Here is a 22,546-nt window from a genome sequence, read left to right on the forward strand (position 1 = left end):
TGTCCTGTTCTAGGCAATGAGAGAAAAGAATATTCACTCCTATTAAACAACTTGTGACTGAAAACTCTCCTCCTGGAACTTGGGAATTTAACTGCTATTTAACAATAAACTAGCAGTTATGCAACTTGTACTGGACTGTTCAAAATATATCAAACAACTTGGATTCAAAGAAGAGTCATGCCAAGAAATTGCCTCCGTTGAAATTCTGCAAATATCCCATAGAGCAAATTACAATCATGGATGATTGATATTGACCATTTGGTATATGGTCGTGTTCTTAGCGAGACGTACATAAAAGCCATAAATTAATTTGTTGAATGAAATTAAATCTACTAATGGGTGCCGTAGGAGGTCGACCGGAATTTTTAGCGAGGATTTCTTGGCATGTAATTCTTAAACTGGAAAAAAGCTGAAAAAGCTAGACGGCTGACAGTTATCATTAAAAACTACATGTATCATGAATGTTACTGTATATATATCGATCCCAATCACGTGATCCCAATATTCTGTAACAAGTATTTTATTGTTATAAAACTGTAATAAAGCTATTTGCTGGTAAAATGAATGACTGATTATATGAGTTTTATGACATTCTGTAGATTGGTTTATCATTTTTATGTACATAATTGTATATTTAATCTACTATGATTTTTTTTACAATTCACTGTCAATGTATAGCGTACTATCATTGGATTTACCGTGGTACGTGTAATATATTTTATCCCTGTTTCTTCCCCCTTTTTTAAATATTTTAATATTACCCGATAAGGGGTTTTCCTTATAATAGGAAGCTCATACGAAGAAAAGAAAGAAAGAAGAAGAACAGTAATCTGGGTACCTGCATGCGGTAACGGTTACGCGTGGTCATTGCCAAAACACTTCAAATTATTTACTCATGACGGAAATCAGTATTAGTTTATATCCGGAAATATTACTGTGTGTACCCTATTTAACAAAGTTTTAGTTTTTACACAAACGGAAGTCATCTGATGTGCGATGGAAAAGTGAAAATCAGTGTTTTCTTTAAATGATGTAAAATGGGTAACAAAATATCAACTTTCACAGAGGAACAACTAGATGCATATCAGGTTTCTTGTTAAGTTTGCATAGTTATTGTTCTAAACTGACCGGATATCGACGTCCTATTATATAAAACTGCTGAATGTGATGCACAATGCCAGCTTAAAAAATATCATATGTGTGATGTAGTCATGTATCATGTGTTAGGCAATACACCTTATCGCTCTTTTCCCGTCATGACTGAATATCACACAGGTTCCTGTGAAATTTTGACTTCATAAAACACAATATCTGATGCCACAATGGAAAAGTGATTGTTGTATGCGTCAAAAGTTCAAGCGGCCGGGTCAGCCTGAATTTAATATGGGGACGAAGTCCCCAATAACAGTAGAAAATTCAATAAAAAACAAAAATTCGGGAAAATTTCCCGAAGTTTTCATTGTACTAATGAACTCGAAATCGTTCAAATTTTTTTTGTTGCCGTTTTGAAATCCAAGACCTGCGCAGAAATCTACAATGTACTTCCTTTTTCCGGTTTTGTTTGTATGAATCTTTGAGTAAAATATATATTTATCAGTCTAGTATATTACAATAGGAAGGAACGCAATACCAATTTCAATTTTAATAATTCCTTGATATGAAAAAACGTTCTTTGTTTACATTGCATATGACGTCATAACTTAAATAACGTCACAACTAAAATCCCTAACAACAGAACCAAAATCGGAAACGTTACGGTGTTTCCGTTCCTTTTTTTTTAACAAATATTTAAGTTACAAAAAAATAATTCATACAGACTTCGTCCCCATTTACAGGTAATGCCTGCCTCATATTAGTGACAAGGTGTATTATGTTTATTTGTTAATTGTGACACTTTCTGACGAACTGTTACAGTAGCTTTCATCATCATATAATTTAATTTTGGATATACAGTTGTAACACGTCTTCTGATTGGCTGACATTATTTTGTTATCAGCCCATAGACATAATTTAGTCATGTGACCGTGACGTCATCAACGTTTAAAATTGAATTGAGAATTAAATTATAAGAAAGACTGTTATATTTTTTCTGTTTATTTGAAATAACATAAAAAATCTGGTGCACACTGTTAAATAAACCGCTAATCTGGTGCTCACTGTAAAATAACTCGCTACCCGCGTTATTCAGTGTGCAACACATTTTTTATGTTATTTCTTCATAGACAGAAAAAATATTACAGTCATTCCTTAAATAGTTCGCAAATTGTCAAAAAAGATAAACCATAAGAGTCGAGACGAAAAAAAATATCTGACGCCAAAATGGAAAAGTGATTGTTGTACATTATGTATGCGTCAAAAGTTCAAGTGGCCGGGTCAGCCGGGATAAGCGATAAGGTGTATTCAAATCCTTTGTCCAAATAATGATGTCTTTGGTCAAGGTTATTTTTTTTTTTTTAATCAAATTTCATTGTGATCACCATTATGCATGATAAACTAGAAATAATGTTTGTTCTGTATACAATGAATCCTTGTCTGTTTGCGCCCAATCATGTTCATGCCCACTTATGTTCATCCTCTTTCGCATTTGCACCCTGCACATTCCCACTCTACACATTCATGCCCTAATATACTAAGAATTATACAAACATGTATATTTAACAGTGGAAGCAGGACAAATCACCCCACTGGCAAAACGCCCCACACCTTATTACCCCACTTTTTCACAAACTAGCCCCACTTTTAAAATCGCCCCGAACTGGTTAACCTACTCGCCCCACTTTTTAAAAAAATCGCCTCACTCATGCTTGTGAAAAGGGTTTAATCCCATTAAATGTTTCCATGTTAACTGGCCCCACTTATTGAAAGAAAAAAAAAATCTACTTCAATATATAATGTTCACGTCTACCAACTAGCCTCTGACACTTAAATGAAAACTAATCTTAAAAGAATACAAAAAAAGGCAAAATTTCTTAAAACAATATTATTTGAACTTGGAATTAATTTTAATTTATATGGAATTTGCATTATGTGTATTTATAATAAATAATAAATACAATATTTATAGAGCGCATTATATAATGACAAAAATTACTCTAAGCGCTTCACATTAAAAAATATATAAAATACAAAAATACATAAATCATAGATTACAAAGCACTATCTTAAAAGAATTAAACAAGCAAATAAAAATTTATAAGATACTTATAAAAGAAATAAAAATGCATGTACTCTAAAATATATAAAACTGTCTAAAACTAATGCAGTCAATTAAAAGTATATAAAAACTACAAGAAATCCTTAAAAGCAGTTCGAAATAAATGAGTCTTGAGTTGCTTTTTAAAAATATCTAAGGAATTTACACTCCGTAAAGATGGTGGCAAATTGTTCCAGAGTGTAGGCGCAGCCTTGTCAAAACGCCTCTCACCGTAGCTTTTCGTTCGAACGTCATTTGGAGGATGAAGGAGCATACTATTTTCCGACCTGAGGGATCTACTTGGCTTGTATGGCGTAATTAAATTTTGAAGGTAACTCGGAGCCTTGCCATGCTGTGCTTTGTACACATATAAAATAAGTTTGTATTGGCAACGGTAATGTATGGGTAGCCAGTGTAACGAAATTAAAACAGGTGTAATTGAGTCAAATTCCCTTTTTCGTGTTATCAAACGTGCTGCTGTGTTTTGTACCCGCTGCAATTTACTGATAATGTTGGTGTTAGTACCGTACAACAATGCATTGCCATAGTCCAGCCTTGATGTTACTAGGGAGCATGCTAGTGTTTTACAGGCTTCAACAGAAATAAGAGATCGAATTCTACCAATATTCCGAATTTGGTAAAAACAGGCCTTAGTGATCGCACTGGCTTGATGTTCCATACTGATGGTTTTATCAAAGTACATTCCCAGATTTTTCACACAAGAAACGTCGCTCAACACTGTTCCATCAAATGTCAGACGAAAATCTGAAAGATGCTTCAATTGATGTTTTGGTGCAAAGATAATTAATTCAGTCTTGTCTTCATTAAGTTTAAGCATATTGGCACTCATCCAATCACCAATATCAGACAAACATTTTTCTAGGCGTTTGGACAGATCGCTCCAGTCTCCTTTCGGTTTTATAATTTGATACACCTGAGTATCGTCTGCGTACGAATGGTATGACATTCCGTGGCGTCTACAAATTTCGCCTACTGGTTTTGCAAAAATACAATATAGTTTCGGCCCTAAGATCGAGCCCTGCGGTACACCAAAGTCGAGTTTGATATCGTCAGATTGTACTGATCCTATAGCAACACGTTGAGTTCTGTTTATAAGATACGATTTTAACCATAGCAAAGCATCTCCGGTAACGCCAAAAGAATATTCCAAACGATCAAAAAGAATCTGATGGTCGATGGTATCAAAAGCGGCCGATAGATCGAGCATGAGCAAAACGGCACAACAGTTATTCACATTTAATGTATATATATTATATATATACATGTACATCAAGTCAGGGTAAGGTCTTTTTGAATTTACTTGGTAGATATGTAAAATTGAGAATGGAAATGGGGAATGTATCAAAGAGACAACAACCCGACCATAGAAAAAACAACAGCATAAGGTCACCAACAGGTCTTCAATGTAACGAGAAATTCCCGCACCCAGAGTCGTCCTTCAGCTGGCCCCTAAACAAATATATACTAGTTCAGTGATAATGAACGCCATACTAATTTCCAAATTGTAGCTTATTTTCAAAAGTGTTAATCTTATCCTTAAATCAATCAACTCCATTAGAGTTTTGTCCTGAACTTCTTTGAGCTAGCTGCACACATATACAGATACAATTTAAGCATGTGTTCACAGAGGTAGTCTGTCAGTAGAAAAATAAATTGAAGTTGATACTCATGGTACTTCAGCAATTGTTTAAACCTATTTGACACAAAGCACCTATAGCTTGCTGTACTCATTTTTTTGCTAATTTTAAAGGAAAGAATATTATTTTTATTTCATTTTATTTTTACAATTTGCAAGAATATTTTTTGTTAATTTCAAATCAGTGCTAATTGATGGCAACATTGCCACATAGGAACAAAATGTAGAATATCAAAAACAATAAATTTAAGATTATTTATTCAAAATAAGATGATATTGATATATCTTAATAGACAAAAATCACATAACAATTTTGTTCATTAAAAAGTCAGGTCTATTCAAATTGGTCATTCTTGTTTGACCTTAAGAAAATAAAAGAAAGTGTTAGCAATTAAACCAGCAGACTGAGTTGTACTTTTTGGGTTCAGATAATCAAAAACTCACTTAATGATATCATGTGAACATTGTTAATATATATCTTATTTTTTAATTTTTTTTAGGATTGTACATTTTTCACAAGAAAAGAAATTTTAAGGTAAGTCTTTTATAATTAAGAACCAAACCTTGCAGACAGTGTTTAAACGCTATTCTATTAATGATACAAATGAATGCGCTACAATTAAAAAGTTTTTGTTTCTGCACTCAAGCTTATGTTAGCATCATCCAAATTTTATTTTAAAAACTCGTACACTAAATTGCTTTACTCACAACTTACAGACAGAATTCAGATTTCTGGAGTGTGTCTTGACCATTTTATAGTTATGCTCTTTAATAAATTGGGAAAATGGATGGCTTCAGTGGGGTCATTTGTGTCTTCAGAGTTCAGACACATTTTTCTTTTCTTTTATACATGTATATGCTCCAGACTGTATGAGTATTTGGACCCTACGTGTACCTTCTGGACTGTATGCATACTTTTTTTAAATACTCATACGGTCCGACTAATATTAAGAAGTTGGCAAAGTTATTTTTGCATATAGCAGATCAATATAACTTGACTCTCAAATAGATATGAAAAAGTTTAATTGTAATTGAAAAAAAAACCTTTATATTTTAATGATTTAAAAAATTCACGCTAATTGAATCTGTTAATCTCTTGTATTTAGAATGTCGATCACTCAGTCTAATAATTGAATTATGATCACTAAAATTGAAAATATCGGAAGTAAATATAAAATGGGAAGACAATTGTTTTAGAATATTTAGCAACTTAACAAAAATATGCAAATTCTATGGAACATACATGAACTGCAAAAATGTAAATGTAAAAAATATCAGTATGCTACTTGTGGCAGCAAATGTAACATTGGTTGAGAGTACCAAAATAAGGATCAAGATATACAATTAAAATAATATTTAATTTCAATTGTTCATTTGTTCATTTTATCCGTGTAATTGTAATAATATTGATTAGTAAAACTAAAAAAATAAAGATTGTGGTTAATGTTAATTTGTTTATATTTAACCCATATGATCTAATTACATGAATGGTCAGCTCATACTGGACCATATGCATATACTCATACGGTCAAACTGTATGAGTATGGTTGGACCATACAAGTAAGCGTATATGGTCAGGACCGTACATGTACGGTTCAAACATGTCAAATACTCATATTGTCTGGAACATATATACAGTATGATATAATGAATGATTTTCTTGTTTGCAATAAATAGCGTGACATGGATTTTTTCATATACTCACACTGTCACACATGGATCATTTTTTTTGGAGATAATTATATTTTAATCAATATAACTAAGGGATGGGGCCCTTAGTTTTTTACGCCCATTTAAGGTAGCACAATACAAAGATTTTTTTACTTCCAATCACTTACCTTTGAAATGCTGTAACTTTCTTATAAATGCATAGAAAATAACAAAAGAGGTATATATAGATAGATGAAAGATTAATCTTTCAAATGAATGCAATATTTTTATTATGCAATCATTATGTAATCAATTATTATGCAATTAGTGGCAAAATCTTGGTAAGTTCACTCGAATGAATTTAGCTCTTTCATCTCTTTAACTATACAGAAAATTTTAACGAAATCTTAATTAACACATCATGGGCTTTAAAAGGGTGTCTCAGATTGTCTCTATGATGTTCCATTCTCTCATAAATCTCTAATTAGTGTAAACATCCTAACCACATAAAAGAAGATAATGTTTAATTAGGTGTAAAATTTGTTCTATAAATTCTATCTAAAATCTGAGACACCCTTTTGCAGATAATGGCCATAGGAACAACATATAATAAAATCAACCCTCTAGGGATACCTATGCAGAAGCTAATTTCATTTGAAAGTGGAAATTTGGTGAAAAATATTTTAGACACAGTTAACATTATAATTGGTTACATAATTGTTGCATAATACTAACAGTGCATTAATTTGAAAGAGTAATCTGTTAGCTATCCAAAACTACCACTTTTATCAATTTTCAAGCATTATTAAGAACGTTACAGCATTTTAAAACTTGGGAGTTGGAGTTATAAAATCTTTGTATTGTGCTACCTTAAGGGATGTATTTAAGAATTGAATGCTTCTTTTTGTAAATTTATTGGAGTGTAAAAGCGTTGACCGGAGTACATTTTGTATGAAGCGCTTCTAAAAATGTACGCACGGTCAACGCTTTTACAACGGTTACCCTATAAAGTTACAAAAAGAAGCATTCAATACTTATAATTACATTTTTTTAGCTAGGATCATGAAAACACAATTTTTATCCAGTTTTACTTAATTCACCTGTGCACTTTATTGTGGGACCTCGTGTCATCAGGCATGATAAATGTTATTGTCTCATGCAATTGTTTACGGAATAACATGTGATGTGCTGTTAGCCAATCAGAATAACGTATTATAATGAAACATACATCTATTGTAATTATTATGATATACCACTCTCAATCCATCCTTCTGTTCATCCATCTGTTGTCAACATGAAATAACTTTATAATTTACAACCCTTATAGCATCCTGTCATATAATATGTTTTTGATATTTAGAGAGATACATGTATTTCAGAGGTAATTATCATCCACAACTTATTTAATCACAGTACTAAAACAACTTGTATGTACTGTTTTACTATAATTGGCAAATAATTTGTTATTAAATAATTTAGAAATTAAGTAAAATGATGTAACATATGCATGCATATTCGAATATTTCTTTTCCAGAATATTTAACCGTTATCGTATGCTATCACCAGGAAATGTCCCTGAAGATATGAGAGATGGAAAAACTAACTCATTTAGAATTCCTTTACCTGAGGTAGAGAAAATGACTGAGATCAAGGTATATAGTTTATACAGTTAATACGAAATTATGTTTAAACATGAAATATTTGAATCCTCTCTCAAATTAAACTGACAAATTAAAAAATAAACAAAAATAAGATAATAAGTAATAACAGGGACTTTCTATACTTACAGGACTTGTCTCTATTGGTTTTAACTGATTACTAAGCCATCTGTTGAAAGCTACCGACCAACAATAAACTTAGTTTCCTGTCTCTGATATACAATGCTGAGTAGTTATTTGCGTATTTCACAGTTCATTGTAATTATATAATTATTATTAGTTGTATATAATATAAAATCTGATTAATAGCCATTTACAATGACAAAAAATATAAGGTTTTGAATTGAAAGAATGATGAATTATTAAACTTAGACTATTGTTTTAAAGAACATCCCAGTTGTGTAAAATGGAAATACATATCGAACAAGATGGCGGATACTGAAAACTCAACTAACAAATACCTCAAAGTTCAGAGATCTATATTTAAAAAACAATCTGAAAAATCTTTTGCAAAACAACATTTTGCAATACCAAAATAAATAAAATTTCATAAAAACGATTTTTTTGTTAAACTGGAACATATAGTTATGAAGAACACTTGGTAAATATGAAATGATTTGTTATAAAGTCACCTGACATCAGCTACAGCCGAGATCAGTCTGATAATTTGTATAGACATTGTTATTAAGGGACCAGTCCTGTTAGTATAGAAAGTCTCTGGTAACAAATAATAAAAAACAACTTTCTCTACTAACGACTCATAATTTTTCAATGACTCAATATTTTATGAAGCACTTTCATCTACAAAATAAGCATATTCTATTATCAATATCTACTTAAGAAATAGTATTTACTGATGTGTGTTTAAGGAGAAGTGTACGTAATTGCACACCCCTAGCGGAATACGGGATTAATAACGTTCGACTTTAGTTACGCAAGTTATCTCCCTTACTCCAAGAAAAGACACACGAAAGAGAAAATTCTTCGTGCGGTCTATCATAAATCCAACAAGCATGCCCTTGCTGTCTTAAAAAACCTAATCATGAGAAATTATCTGAATTACTCCAGTTACAAATTAAAGTATTCTATTGTTTCGTGCAGCCTGACTTTAATACCAGTTGATTTTTTTTGTTTTAGACGCATTGGACATGAAAGGCATTTCGTGTAAAACTTATGATATCAACAGATTGTAAAAACGCCTCACAACTGAATTATAAATAAACAAACATGTGACGATTCTACTTCTATTAATATCAAATTAACTTAAAATGAAACCGGAATTGACCCAACAATATCGTTTTAAAAGCCGTAGTTTTGAACGAAAACACACAGTACTCAACATAAAGTTTTAGGTTACCGAACAATTAATGAATGACATGTGAAATTAATTATTAGATTAAAAAAAAAACTTTGACATGTTAGTATTTTGTGCATATGAAAATTTTAGGACATGTTTTATATCCATTTAGAAAATAAGCCGATACCAAGGGAATATAATTTGACCACTAGTCTAGGGCAACACGTACTTACAAGTCGGAAGAACAAAGACGAAAATTAACAAATTAGGCCACAAAAAATACTCATGAATAGTAAACTAAAAAGTGATCACTCTAAACATTTATCTTAGAATAAGTAAAAACTATGTCATTCAACTTCTAGTTTTCAACTTTTTCTACATGTGCAGAAAATAAACAGGTGTCTTCTATTCCGTCCGAAATTTATGGGAAAACTGAATCTAAATTTAGAACCAAATTGAAATTGAAAGTACAAATACACATGATTCATGTATGATAAAAATATAACACGTCATTTCTTCTTTTTCAAATTCCAATTTCGACGAGATAGCAAAATTTGTTTTCTATTATTGTGCCTGTGTGCATCATTTCGAATTAGAGAAAAAAAATGTAATTTTGAAGTAACGTTTTATTCCCAAGTCTCAATTCAAGATTATGAATGAGTAGAATATATCATTACGGTGAAAGAAAAAGGTCAGGAAAGTTTTGTGGCACTTGTAACTGTAATTTAATGTTTAGTGGAATGAGATGTGAAATGAGTTCAGACTTTTAATACATTTCGATAGCATTTTAAAGATATTATTTTAATTTAACGGAAGTCTACTACAAGGGATGCTTAAACGACCCCAATGATTATCCAGGAAGATCTCGCACTCGGTTAGTCCAAATAATTATGACGTCTTGAAAGGCTATTATAGTTTTTTTCTTTGATGCCTTATATCGTCGATGTAAGGCGTCAAAAAAAAAAATTATAATAGCCAAACGTCATAATTTGGTCGATGTAAGGCGTCAAAGAAAAAAATTATAATAGCCTTTCAAGACGTCATAATTATTTGGACTAGCACTCGGTCAGCTCTATGCTTTCACTTAGTTCATGATAATAGATCATAATACAAGAATTGAGAAGCCTGTGGTGTACTAGCAGGGGCGGATCCAGCCATTTAAAAAAGGGGGCGTCCCAACCCAGGACAAAGGGGGGGGTTCCAACTATATGTCCCAATTCAAATGCATTGATCGGCCCAAAAAGGGGGAGGAGGCCAACTCCTGTAAGGATCTGCCAATTACTTGTCCAATAATGTAAGAATTTGGAGTTTCATATCATTTACATTCAACGTTTTTTATAGGATATTACTTTTTTTATTATAAACGTTGACCCCCCCCCCCCCCCCCAAAAAAAAATGTATCCATAAAAATCGTTGAATGTAAATCATTTTAAACTCCAAAGTTTTGTATTATTGGAATAATAGTTTACTGGTTGTTATTCACTTTGGTTCAAGTTCACAACATAGTATTTGTTTTTCGTAACTATTTCTTTCATGAATAAGGCTGTTGATTTTCTCGTTCGAAATTTTTTGCATTTTTCATATCAGGGTTTTTGTGGCCTACACATTATGTTTTTGTCCCTTTAATTGTTAAAAAGAGTTTGGTTGTTTATAGTTATTGTTTACATCGACTTCATTTAACCAGTGGCGTGTAGTTGACTCATTGGATGTCATACCACATCTCCTTATTGTGTTATATGATATAAATAGGAAAGCTATGCATTTGCATTAGGCTATATTCGTACGGCACTTCGCTAGGTAAACCCGTGTAGCAAAACAGTATGAATCTCCGTACATTACTCTGAGTACATTCTAGTAACATTTCATTAGGTAAATTTTTAAAGCATCGAACATGATAATTTTCATAAGGTCGCATTCTTATATAATGAATTTTACACCAGTCAATTTAAAGCATTACTCTTTATTCATCACTATTTAAAGCATTCCCCTACACAAATTTTATTGCATAATACTGCATGGGTATGTTACGGTCGTTATTGCACTGACTAGGAACGTTGATCTCAAAAAGGATCATATAAGGTGTAAGGTTTTCATTTTGAATATACATGTATGAAATATCTACGACGGGTAGTTATACCAAATACTCCGATCTTTTCTATGTTTTTAAAAAGGTACACAAAAGTGAGTCCTTCTTCATTGCGACCGGTCTAAAAAATTCTGAAGATTAAATGAAATGAAGCGCTTTTCTGGATCAACCTAGATAAGGGACACTAAAGGTAGAACATTTTAAAGCCACGGATGTATAAGAACTAAAATAGTTGAAGAGCCATAGTATGCATTATGCTTATTGTTTAAATCCGTGACTGGGGAAACGAAATATGGTCGCTTGGTCCTTTCCCGACCGGCAGTAAAACATTTGCCGAAGAGGAGCGTCCTTTTGGCTGTGCAGGATTTATTAAGCTCGCAGTCACGTCCGGTCAGAATGGGAACGTTAAATCCGATGCCTCATGTAAAGAGAGTGTCGTTGTACTTGCATGGTTTTAAGAGAATAAACTATCTTTACTTTACTTTAGGTGTAAAACCACCAAATCATGGTACGTCACATCCGGTTGCATACGAAAGTAGGTCTAAAAAAATATTCCCTTGAATTTGACCGTTGTAGGTAATTAATCCTACATTTTATTGCAGTAAAACTATTTCTGAGTCATAAACATATGTCTTGGGTATTTCAAAACACAATTATTTTTTAATTGTGATTTCTATAGAAAATTTTGTAATCTTGTCTGATGAGGTTACATGGTGACTAAACCTTGTACACAGATAGAATAAGGGGAGAAAGGAGTATGTTCGATAAGGTCCTAAAATGGCCTCCTTTTTTAGCGTAAATTTCAAATTCGGATTTATCGACCAATATCACGATAAATTATAGCTAATACATTGACTAGCTAGGATATAAACCATTTTGTTGAAAATTTTACGTTTCTGCGTTTCATTATGACGTCACTAGTTGTACTCATGTTAATTTTTCACGAAAAAATCAATGAAAATGGGTAAATTTCCATGGATTATTGGACAGGAAACATAGAGCGCATACGTCGACAACAAAGATCTTTTGAAATAATGTTTGTGAAGACATTTCACATGTCTAATTTGAATCTTAAGCTTGTCGACGCCTGCGCTCTATGTTTCCTGTTCCTTTATTTTGTTGAAATATAGCTGATTTTGTCAAATTTCACCAAAATCCCTTATCTTGACCCTTTTTGGATGTAAAAATCAACGTGTTAGAATTAAACTTTGACAAAAACTGTTCTGTTTAACTTTCAAACATGTCTTTAATGCAACTTTAAACATGTATTGTCTTGTAACTATGAACTTTATAATTGAGGCTAAATATGGCCCTTACCGAACTTACTCCTTTGATTGGTTAACTTCCAATGATGGTTATTTTCTTATATGCAATGAAATGTTATGTGAAACTTTTTCTATAGAATTGGACAGGATAAAACTTTACTCATGCCAAGTATTTCTTTATTTGAAACAAAGATAAATTCAGCACAATTTTTTGAAAAGTGCAAATTTAACAAAGACTAATAGGGGAAAATCAATGGTGGTATTACACCTTTACAACTCTAATTTAAGGGTTGAGTATGTGGACTGTTGCACGCGGCAAAATTTCTGTCCCTATCCAATATACCCTCATTTTCTAGTGGCACTCCAAATTTCCCAGACCATCATCCAGGATGGCCTCTGTTATGAACAAAACTTCCTATTGTATTTATTATTAATTGTTTTCGTCCTGAACATACATGACATATTTGCCACTGGACGTTAAGCAACCAACAATCAATCAATCAATCAATCAATTTAAATCATTAAATGTGGATTTTTAACAAATAATGCATGGAACAAACAAATATTTTCTTATGTTACTGAAACTTCATTCAGCAAACATTACATCATTCTTTGTCATTTAATTAAAGAAAAGGGAAAGTGATCGAGCTTGGAAATTTTGTAAAATTAAATATGTTTTGGCAGAGATGCGTCTTTAGCATGTGTGTAAACATGACTAATGAAATAGGTTTATGATGTAGACTATATTGTGTGCAAATCCTCAGATTAACTACATGCAGAAATGACGAACATGAAAATATGCAGAAAATGGTCTACCATTTTAAATACAAACATGCAGAAGTAAGATTGAAAACGAGGTGTACATGTATACCCGATCTTAGTATTAAAGCCAATCAATTAATTTCAACTGACAACACTGTGTTAACCAGGACAAGTTCAAACTCGATATTTGATTCATAAAAGAATTAAACAATCCATGCCAGCATTGAAACAGGTTCGGAAATCACTCTAATACAGACAAGATGAAATTAGAGTCTACGATAAATTTCTTTCATTTGCGGTAAATAATTTACGAACTTGCATTTTCTTTTGCGACAGAAATATTCTTTAAAATTAGTTAGTTTATTTCCTTATCAATTTATAGCCTTAGATCATTTGTTATACATAGGAAGATGGGTAATACACACGCACGCCATTGCTACGACATTGTACGGTATAATAGAGTTTCGACGTAGAAGTTGTGGCGACGTTACTGCAGACAATGACGTCGCCAGATAATTTTAATGTTCTGGGCAAAAAACTAAACTTCAACAGAGAGTAGCGTAAAAACTAATATGGTTGCTAAGGACTTTATTTGCACCGATGGATTCGTCTTTCATTTTTAAATCGTATGTAAATTTTAGAAAAAAATCCATTGTCCAACAAAAAAGAAAATCTTGATAATGTAAAAATATCTGCTAATTTTTATGATTTTCCCTATATATCCTTTGTAATTTTGGTGTATCATGTAGTTAATTTCAATGGCTCGTATCTCAAAAACGAAAACGGTTACCCGCTTTTTTATTTCATTTTCTGGTGTAATTTTACAAGCAGAATTCGTATGTGAAATTTAAAAAAAATCCATTGTGTAGTATAATTATGTACACTTCGCCTTAAACAGGTACTAAACATAGATGAACAATGCACTGATATAAAATAACTGAAGAATATAACCGCTTCATGATAGGCACATGAGTCTATTTTGCTATTTGAATGTTCACTGCTATTTAACTTTTTTTTCAGATGACGGGGGCATTAAGTGCCTTGACTGTCTGTCTTCCTGTCCTCCCAAATGAATTGATAAGCTTGAGCATTTGAGCAGGAGCATTTGTCAATTCAGATACACTCATTTTTTTTTCAATATTAATATCCCTTTTTACAGGAGAATCCATTTAAAGAAAGAATCTGTAAAGTGTTTTCAGAAGATGGATCAGGTGACATGTCATTTGATGATTTCCTGGACATGTTTTCTGTGTTTTCTGAAGCTGCTCCTAGAGATATTAAAACTACATATGCCTTTAAAATTTATGGTAAGGTACAATTGAGGGAAATGATAACAATCAAATAAGTATCAATCAGTACAAAAGCTTACACTTAGTTACAAAAATAGCTAGTTTTGAGAGGGACTTATTTTTTCATGAGTAGAAAATTAAAAGCCAATATAAATCATAATGACTAAAACACACACATCTTCCTCACTTAAATATATCAAGAAATATTAAAATGAGTATATTTCTTTGCAAATGCATTAATAAAAGTTAATTTAAATTTTTAATTGAAAAAAAAGGAGGATGGCTGATTACATATAATTGTCTACCAAGATCAGGAAATGGGGCATACAAAAAAACTATCAATTCCTAGAAGCGTTGGTCCAGGAGTCCTTCATAAATAAAAGAAAGAGAGAATAATGTGCAAATTAAATAAAGATAAACATTTCGAGCAAAATTGAAGTTAAGTGTAGAAATGAAAAAAATAGAGGACCCCTATCCAGACTCTTCAATCGAAATTGTTTCCTGGTTAATTGGGAGAGAAAAATGCAGGCTGATGGAAAAGTTGAACATTAAAGTGACAGACTTTGGAAAATATATTTCAATACTCAATAAAAATAATGGTATGGGTGCCAGTGAGACAACTCCCAAGCCAAGTCACAATGTATTGAGGAGGTTAAAAATAAAAAGTTAAAGTACCACAATGTATTGAGGAGGTTAAAAATAAAAAGTTAAAGTACCACATTGTATTGAGGAGGTTAAAAATAAAAGGTTAAAGTACCACATTGTATTGAGGAGGTTAAAAATAAAAGGTTAAAGTACCACAATGTATTGAGGAGGTTAAAAATAAAAGGTTAAAGTACCACAATGTATTGAGGAGGTAAAAAATAAAAGGTTAAAGTACCACAATGTATTGAGGAGGTTAAAAATAAAAGGTTAAAGTACCACAATGTATTGAGGAGGTTAAAAATAAAAGGTTAAAGTACCACATTGTATTGAGGAGGTTAAAAATAAAAGGTTAAAGTACCACAATGTATTGAGGAGGTTAAAAATAAAAAGTTAAAGTACCACAATGTATTGAGGAGGTTAAAAATAAAAGGTTAAAGTACCACATTGTATTGAGGAGGTTAAAAATAAAAGGTTAAAGTACCACAATGTATTGAGGAGGTTAAAAATAAAAAGTTAAAGTACCACAATGTATTGAGGAGGTTAAAAATAAAAAGTTAAAGTACCACATTGTATTGAGGAGGTTAAAAATAAAAGGTTAAAGTACCACATTGTATTGAGGAGGTTAAAAATAAAAGGTTAAAGTACCACAATGTATTGAGGAGGTTAAAAATAAAAGGTTAAAGTACCACAATGTATTGAGGAGGTTAAAAATAAAAGGTTAAAGTACCACAATGTATTGAGGAGGTTAAAAATAAAAGGTTAAAGTACCACAATGTATTGAGGAGGTTAAAAATAAAAGGTTAAAGTACCACATTGTATTGAGGAGGTTAAAAATAAAATAAAAGGTTAAAGTACCACAATGTATTGAGGAGGTTAAAAATAAAAGGTTAAAGTACCACAATGTATTGAGGAGGTTAAAAATAAAAGGTTAAAGTACCACAATGTATTGAGGAGGTTAAAAATAAAAGGTTAAAGTACCACAATGTATTGAGGAGGTTAAAAATAAAAGGTTAAAGTACCACATTGTATTGAGGAGGTTAAAAATAAAAGGTTAAAGTACCACAATGTATTGAGGAGGTTAAAAATAAAAAGTTAAAGTACCACAATGTATTGAGGAGGTTAAAAATAAAAGGTTAAAGTACCACATTGTATTGAGGAGGTTAAAAATAAAAGGTTAAAGTACCACAATGTATTGAGGAGGTTAAAAATAAAAGGTTAAAGTACCACATTGTATTGAGGAGGTTAAAAATAAAAGGTTAAAGTACCACATTGTATTGAGGAGGTTAAAAATAAAAGGTTAAAGTACCACAATGTATTGAGGAGGTTAAAGATAAAAAGTTAAAGTACCACAATGTATTAAGGAGGTTAAAAATAAAAGGTTAAAGTACCACATTGTATTGAGGAGGTTAAAAATAAAAGGTTAAAGTACCGCCTTCAACACATAGCCTTTTTTCTCCCACCAAGCAACAAACTTTAATGCAGCCAGTTAAAATGTTTACCAACCTTCAGCCTAACCTGAAACAGTAGTGTAATATTGAGTTTTGTTTACTGTTAGATACTTGATACATGCTAAATAATTATATTGGTTGTTTTAAATTTTAAATATATAGTTATCTTTTTATTTATCATTTCATTTTAGATTTTGACTGTGATAACTTCATAGGAAGAGATGACTTAGAGAGGACCCTGACTTGTCTCACTAAAAATGAACTGTCAGATGATGAGAAACAGTTTATAGTTGATAAAGTATGAAGACTTTTAAGATATATATATAATAAAGAAGATGTGGTATGATTGACAATGAGACAATTCTCCACTAGAGACAAACAGTTGTAGAAGTTTACAACTATAGATTATCATACAATCTGGTTAATGTACATTCTGAAGTCCTCACTATAAACCTGTTTTTATAGCTAACTATATTTTTAGGAAATCCTTATTCTGAAAGGTGTTTTGTATAGTTATATGTATCTCTCATAAACAGTGAAACCCATATATGCTAAATACCAAGCTATAAAAGGGCTAGAAATGACAAGTATTAAACAATTTAAATGAGAAAACTTATTGCTTGATTTATGTACAAAACAATAAATGAACACAAAATATGATGATATACAGCAATGAAATACAGCCAATGATGTACATTCTCCGGATTGGGACAGTTTAGTTGTAATTCTTTTTGAATGTGTCATGTGTAACGTTTCTTCTGCTATCAATCTGATTTAGTATCCGACATTCTGAGTTTCATTCTCATGAATGTGCAATTAACCTTATTATGGCTTATATGAAATGAACTCAGAAACTTTCTGGAATTGTAAGATCATAGATTATCAAAATTAAAGTCAAAGTCAAATTTTAGAAAATAGCCAAAAACATTAAAAACCTGATGACTGTTTGCTAGAACAGCTATGGCAAAAACTGAAGAGAAAAATCAATTGATAGATGTTAATCTGAGTTGTTGACAATAAAGTAAGTCAAAATGTTATTAAATCAGAATGTTTTCACTGTTTTAGGTATTAGAGGAGACAGATCTTGATGATGATGGAATGTTGTCATACATAGAATTTGAACATGTTATTTCTAGATCTCCAGATTTTCTGAAGTAAGTATTTCAGGGAAGCAACAAACAGGCTGATATTTTAAAAATCCAATTTCAGCAGTTATGATGGCTGACATTATTAGGGTGAACAGCTTAATTTTATAAATTCTTATTTAAAAAGGGATCTATGTGAATCTGGATTAATTTCAAAGCTGGAAAATTGATATGAAATGTATCATAAAAAATAAAAGAGATAAGTTGTCTCATGCAAGCATACCACATCTTCTTTTTTCATACAAACTATAGGGATTTAACTTAGCCATGCACACATATACACATATGGTTTAAGGTACTTGCAGTGAATTTTCTATTATATCAATGAACATAAGGAAATTTTTTTTTTATTGCAATCCAGGCCTAGGCAAAGCATGCATGGCTAATGTGAAGTCAGGGTTGTTAAAAAACACCATTTGGTACAGCAGATTATTTTCAAATAAAAAAACTAAGTCTCTAATGTTTAACAGAATTTATTTCTATAGAATATATAGATTAGGAGATGTGGTCTAATTGAGAATGAAAGAAAAATCAAACAAATTTAAAGAAATCTTGTGAACAACTGTGGAGGACTGTACTGTCTTCAACAATGAGCACAGCCCAAACTGTACAGTAAACAGGGTGACAATCTGAAACAATTCAAAAGAGAAATTTTATTTCAATGAATAAACAGCAGTTATAACAGGAATATTACAAGGTACATTCTTCTTTGTTGGCATACAATGAATGTTGGTGGAGGGGTAAACAATTTGTGGTAACTTTTCCTAGTACAATTAAACTGTTATTTTTCAGTGTTTATTACACTTTTTTTTCAATTAAAATGTTATTTCGATGTCCAACCTGCTGCTTTAATGTTCAAATTTTATTATTATCTTTCCAGCACATTCCATATAAGAATATGACCAGAACAGTAATTGAAGATACATTTTACCTTGACAGCAAGCCAGTTTTAATCTAAAAGTTTCAACAAATGAACTTCTTGTGATAGGTTTTTCAGCATGTTGAGTCATAATTGACTGTAATATTGTATTAATGCAGCACATTTAAAATCAAAGGATGCATGTACATCAATCATCTTGAGAAAAAAAACTAATCTATTTAATGTAATTGTTGATGATTTGTTGTTAGTGATGCTGATTTGTATCCTTAGAAACAAAATTGATTTGAAAATGAAAACTTATACATGTAACATTTATAAAAACTTATGTCTAGATACCATGTTATTATAGTTTTTGGGTAAAGATTGCATGAAATGCAATTAAAATCCTATTTTACTGACTTGATATCTAAATCTTCAAAGGTTTTTCACTACCCATGAGATACACAACATAAAGTGCATTATTCATAACACTGATACATCCCATTCATGAACATTTCCAGAAATTTATTGATAAAATAAATACTTGTATATGAAAAAAAATTTACATAACTTATGCAAGATGCAGGAGTATCTGTTCTATATATAAAAATATCAATTATTTCATTGTACAGGTCATCTTTAAAAATTGAAGTTATCTCTTTTGTCCAGAATTTAAGTTGAGCTACAACCATTGCTTTACTTTATTCAGTGCAACATTTTGTTTGACTTTCCTATGATAAATTAAAGCAATCTTTACCCTACAGTGTGCAAACACGCATTTTGATTGAAAACATATACTTTAAAAGATTTTCAAAAATTTGGTATCTGATTGGGATCTGTAAGTTTTAAAAGTTAAAACTGAAAGCTATTCTTTACGTTAGAGAAGAATTAAAAAATATCTATGCAACTTTTTCCTCTCTGAAGATACGTTCTCATTTTATATTATATGCAATGAAATATTCTAGTCATTATAATTGTTTATGATTTGTTTTTGTTTCTATATTTTTCAAACTATACTATAGATGTTAAATCATAATTTTAATAAGAATTGATTTATTGATTCACTTAATATGATCAATAATGATATTTTTGAATTGTTTTTTTACTAATCCCATTTTTAGTGTCATTCTTCTGTTGAGTAAGCATATATAAGATATATCATAGATAATATTTGAAAATTCATATGTTAAGTCATATTTAATTTCAAATGTTTTTCACTGTTCATGTATTTTACTTAAGGTCAATCAAGATGTGTGCAGTCCCATCTGCAATGTACATTATTGTAAACAAAGGCACACCCTATGCTGCTGTACATCTTACTTAAGACTGAACATATTTCAGTTAACAGAACAAAAGTCTGAATATTCTGATGTAAGTTGAGGTGTTGGCAAAATTACTCTAAAATGGAATGACTTAATTATTTAATATTCAGACATTTATGATTGACATTGCTCTTCAAACTCAAAATTTAAAGTAATGAATTTAAAGATAAATATTGATTCAGAATGCAAACATTAATTAAAGATTAGAGAATATATCATTGTATATAATGTATAGAAATACAATTTTTAAGTATTGTAAAAGAATGTGACAATTCGTTTGGTGTACATGTCCATTAAGGAAAACTTGTAATTGTTCTTTAAAACATCCAACATTCACAAAATTTATGGAACATCAGATAACTTTATCAATTGTATACTACTGGTTTTGATATGAAAAATAATAATGTTGAATACTCATATTTTAGTATATATTTTTGTTATTTTAATTTAATATATTGATTTTAATGTAATCTTGTTATTTGTTTAATTTAAGTTTTAATGTTAATTTAAATCTGTTAATATTTTTTTTTACAATTTGAATGATTTGTTTTCAATAAAATGTTGATTATTTACTTGTGACAGTTTATCATTTAGATCTGTTCTCCAATTCTTCATGATTGTTGAGTAAGATTTAATTAGTAGACATTTCCTCCTAAGTGAATGCCTGTCTTATCTGTGGTTAAATTGATATTCATGTTTCATTGATAAGCTTTCAACGGTTGAGCTTGTTTCTTGGTTAATATGAAGGCTCATTGTAAAATTGGGAATGGAAATGGGGAATTCGTCAAAGAGACAACAACCTGACCAAAGAGCGAACAACTGCTGAAGGCCATCAATGAGTCTTCAATAGTGACAATTTAGCGTAAAACTCAAGCACCCAGAGACGTCCTTCAGCTGGCCCCTAAACAAAAATGGATACTAGTTCAGTGATTACACACTCCATTATCCAGTCTTTTCCTGACATACGGGGAGTCATCCTACTACCTCCACACAACACTAAAGACAGGGTACATACGTTTATTTGTTCATCTGTCATCAGGTTTAAGTTTTTGGTCACAGTAGCTTTAAGTTGAATTCCAATCGACTTGAAACTTAGTACATGTGTTCCTTATGATATGATGGCTCTAAATTTCAATGCCAAATTAAAGTTTTGACCCCCATTTCATGGTTCAATGAACAGGAAGAGTGAGAGTGCTAGTGGCACATTTGTGTAAGGACACACTTTTTCTGATTAGTTTTATCTATTGTATGTTAATATGGCCTTTTTTCGAAACATGAAATATATACAATGCAAAACTCATCTAATGTCAATTTTCGCAGACAAGAGTTTGAACCAAAACAAATAGCAATACACAAATTCTACTGCATTCGAATTTTGATTGATTAAGACAGATCTGAAATACATCTATATGGATGATGTTAGTAGATAAACGAGTTACGAATAACCGAGATTTTGTTTGAATGTTTTTGTGCATGTTGTCACACAATATCCTTGATTTCTATATGTAAACGACATTTGCATGTATATGTAAAAAAACACTTGATACATTGTAGCAGATGTTTTCAGTTTCAAATCGAAAATGTTGAAAATTTATTGGAAAACATGTTTTAGAATGAAATTTTAAATGATTTTCATATATTCTATGAAAAATAGTTTTGCGTCAGCTTCTACAAAGCTGTACTTACTTAAATATTGCAAGTAAGAACAATCATTAAACAATGAGTGCAGGGATCACACATGTGTTTTCTATTATTTGAAATTGCAACATACGCAAACTTTGTCAGTAGTTTCCATCTGTTGGCTTTTGTTTTCTTAGTACAGTTTATTTCTTCAAAGTTAAAAATTTTAGAAATATTGATTCCAGGGCTAAGAATTTTCAAAACGTAATATCTATTTGGATTATTTAATTTTTCGTCAAATAAAAAAGGATACATCTTAATACAAAAAAGCCAGACTTAGTAAACCAATCTTGTGAAAACAAGACAAAGGCAAAAGTAGTGTACTGTTATTATATATCTAGAAGCATATCTATTAAACAAATAACCGTTAACAAGATAATTTGAATATACATACTTTGATTGACTCTCGACAGAACAAAAGAAACGCTTTGCCATGGATATGATGTAAACGTACAAAATTTATTATTTTGAATATTTATAAAGTGCCTAGAAAATCAATCTAACGATGTAAGATAGGATTCGTAACTTCCTCCCATATATATATTTTTTTCAAGCTAAAAACTAACTTACATTTAATACTATTTTTTAAG

The 22,546-nt window shown here is 31.0% G+C and overlaps 1 protein-coding gene across 1 annotated transcript; it reads left to right on the top strand.

Annotated features, from left to right (window-relative positions):
* Nucleotides 1-954: 954 nt before the first annotated feature.
* LOC134714531 (calcium and integrin-binding family member 2-like) lies at nucleotides 955-20,693 on the top strand. The gene is made up of 7 exons (XM_063575841.1): nucleotides 955-1,088; nucleotides 5,351-5,385; nucleotides 8,035-8,152; nucleotides 14,728-14,875; nucleotides 17,142-17,248; nucleotides 18,016-18,104; nucleotides 18,976-20,693. Exons 1-7 carry the CDS (start codon nucleotides 1,038-1,040, stop codon nucleotides 18,995-18,997), a joined length of 570 nt encoding a protein of 189 aa, XP_063431911.1. The 5' UTR covers nucleotides 955-1,037; the 3' UTR covers nucleotides 18,998-20,693.
* The last annotated feature ends 1,853 nt before the right edge of the window (nucleotides 20,694-22,546 follow it).

This window comes from Mytilus trossulus, chromosome 4 (genome assembly GCF_036588685.1).
Source record: "Mytilus trossulus isolate FHL-02 chromosome 4, PNRI_Mtr1.1.1.hap1, whole genome shotgun sequence".
In the NCBI taxonomy this organism is placed as follows: Eukaryota; Metazoa; Mollusca; class Bivalvia; order Mytilida; family Mytilidae; genus Mytilus; species Mytilus trossulus.

Coding starts and splice junctions, on each gene's coding strand:
- LOC134714531 (XM_063575841.1), top strand. CDS start 1,038: ATGGGTAACAAAATATCAACTTTCACAGAGGAACAACTAGATGCATAT. Junction 1,089..5,350: donor AACAACTAGATGCATATCAG/GTTTCTTGTTAA, acceptor AATTTTTTTTAG/GATTGTACATTTTTCACAAG. Junction 14,876..17,141: donor ATATGCCTTTAAAATTTATG/GTAAGGTACAAT, acceptor ATTTCATTTTAG/ATTTTGACTGTGATAACTTC.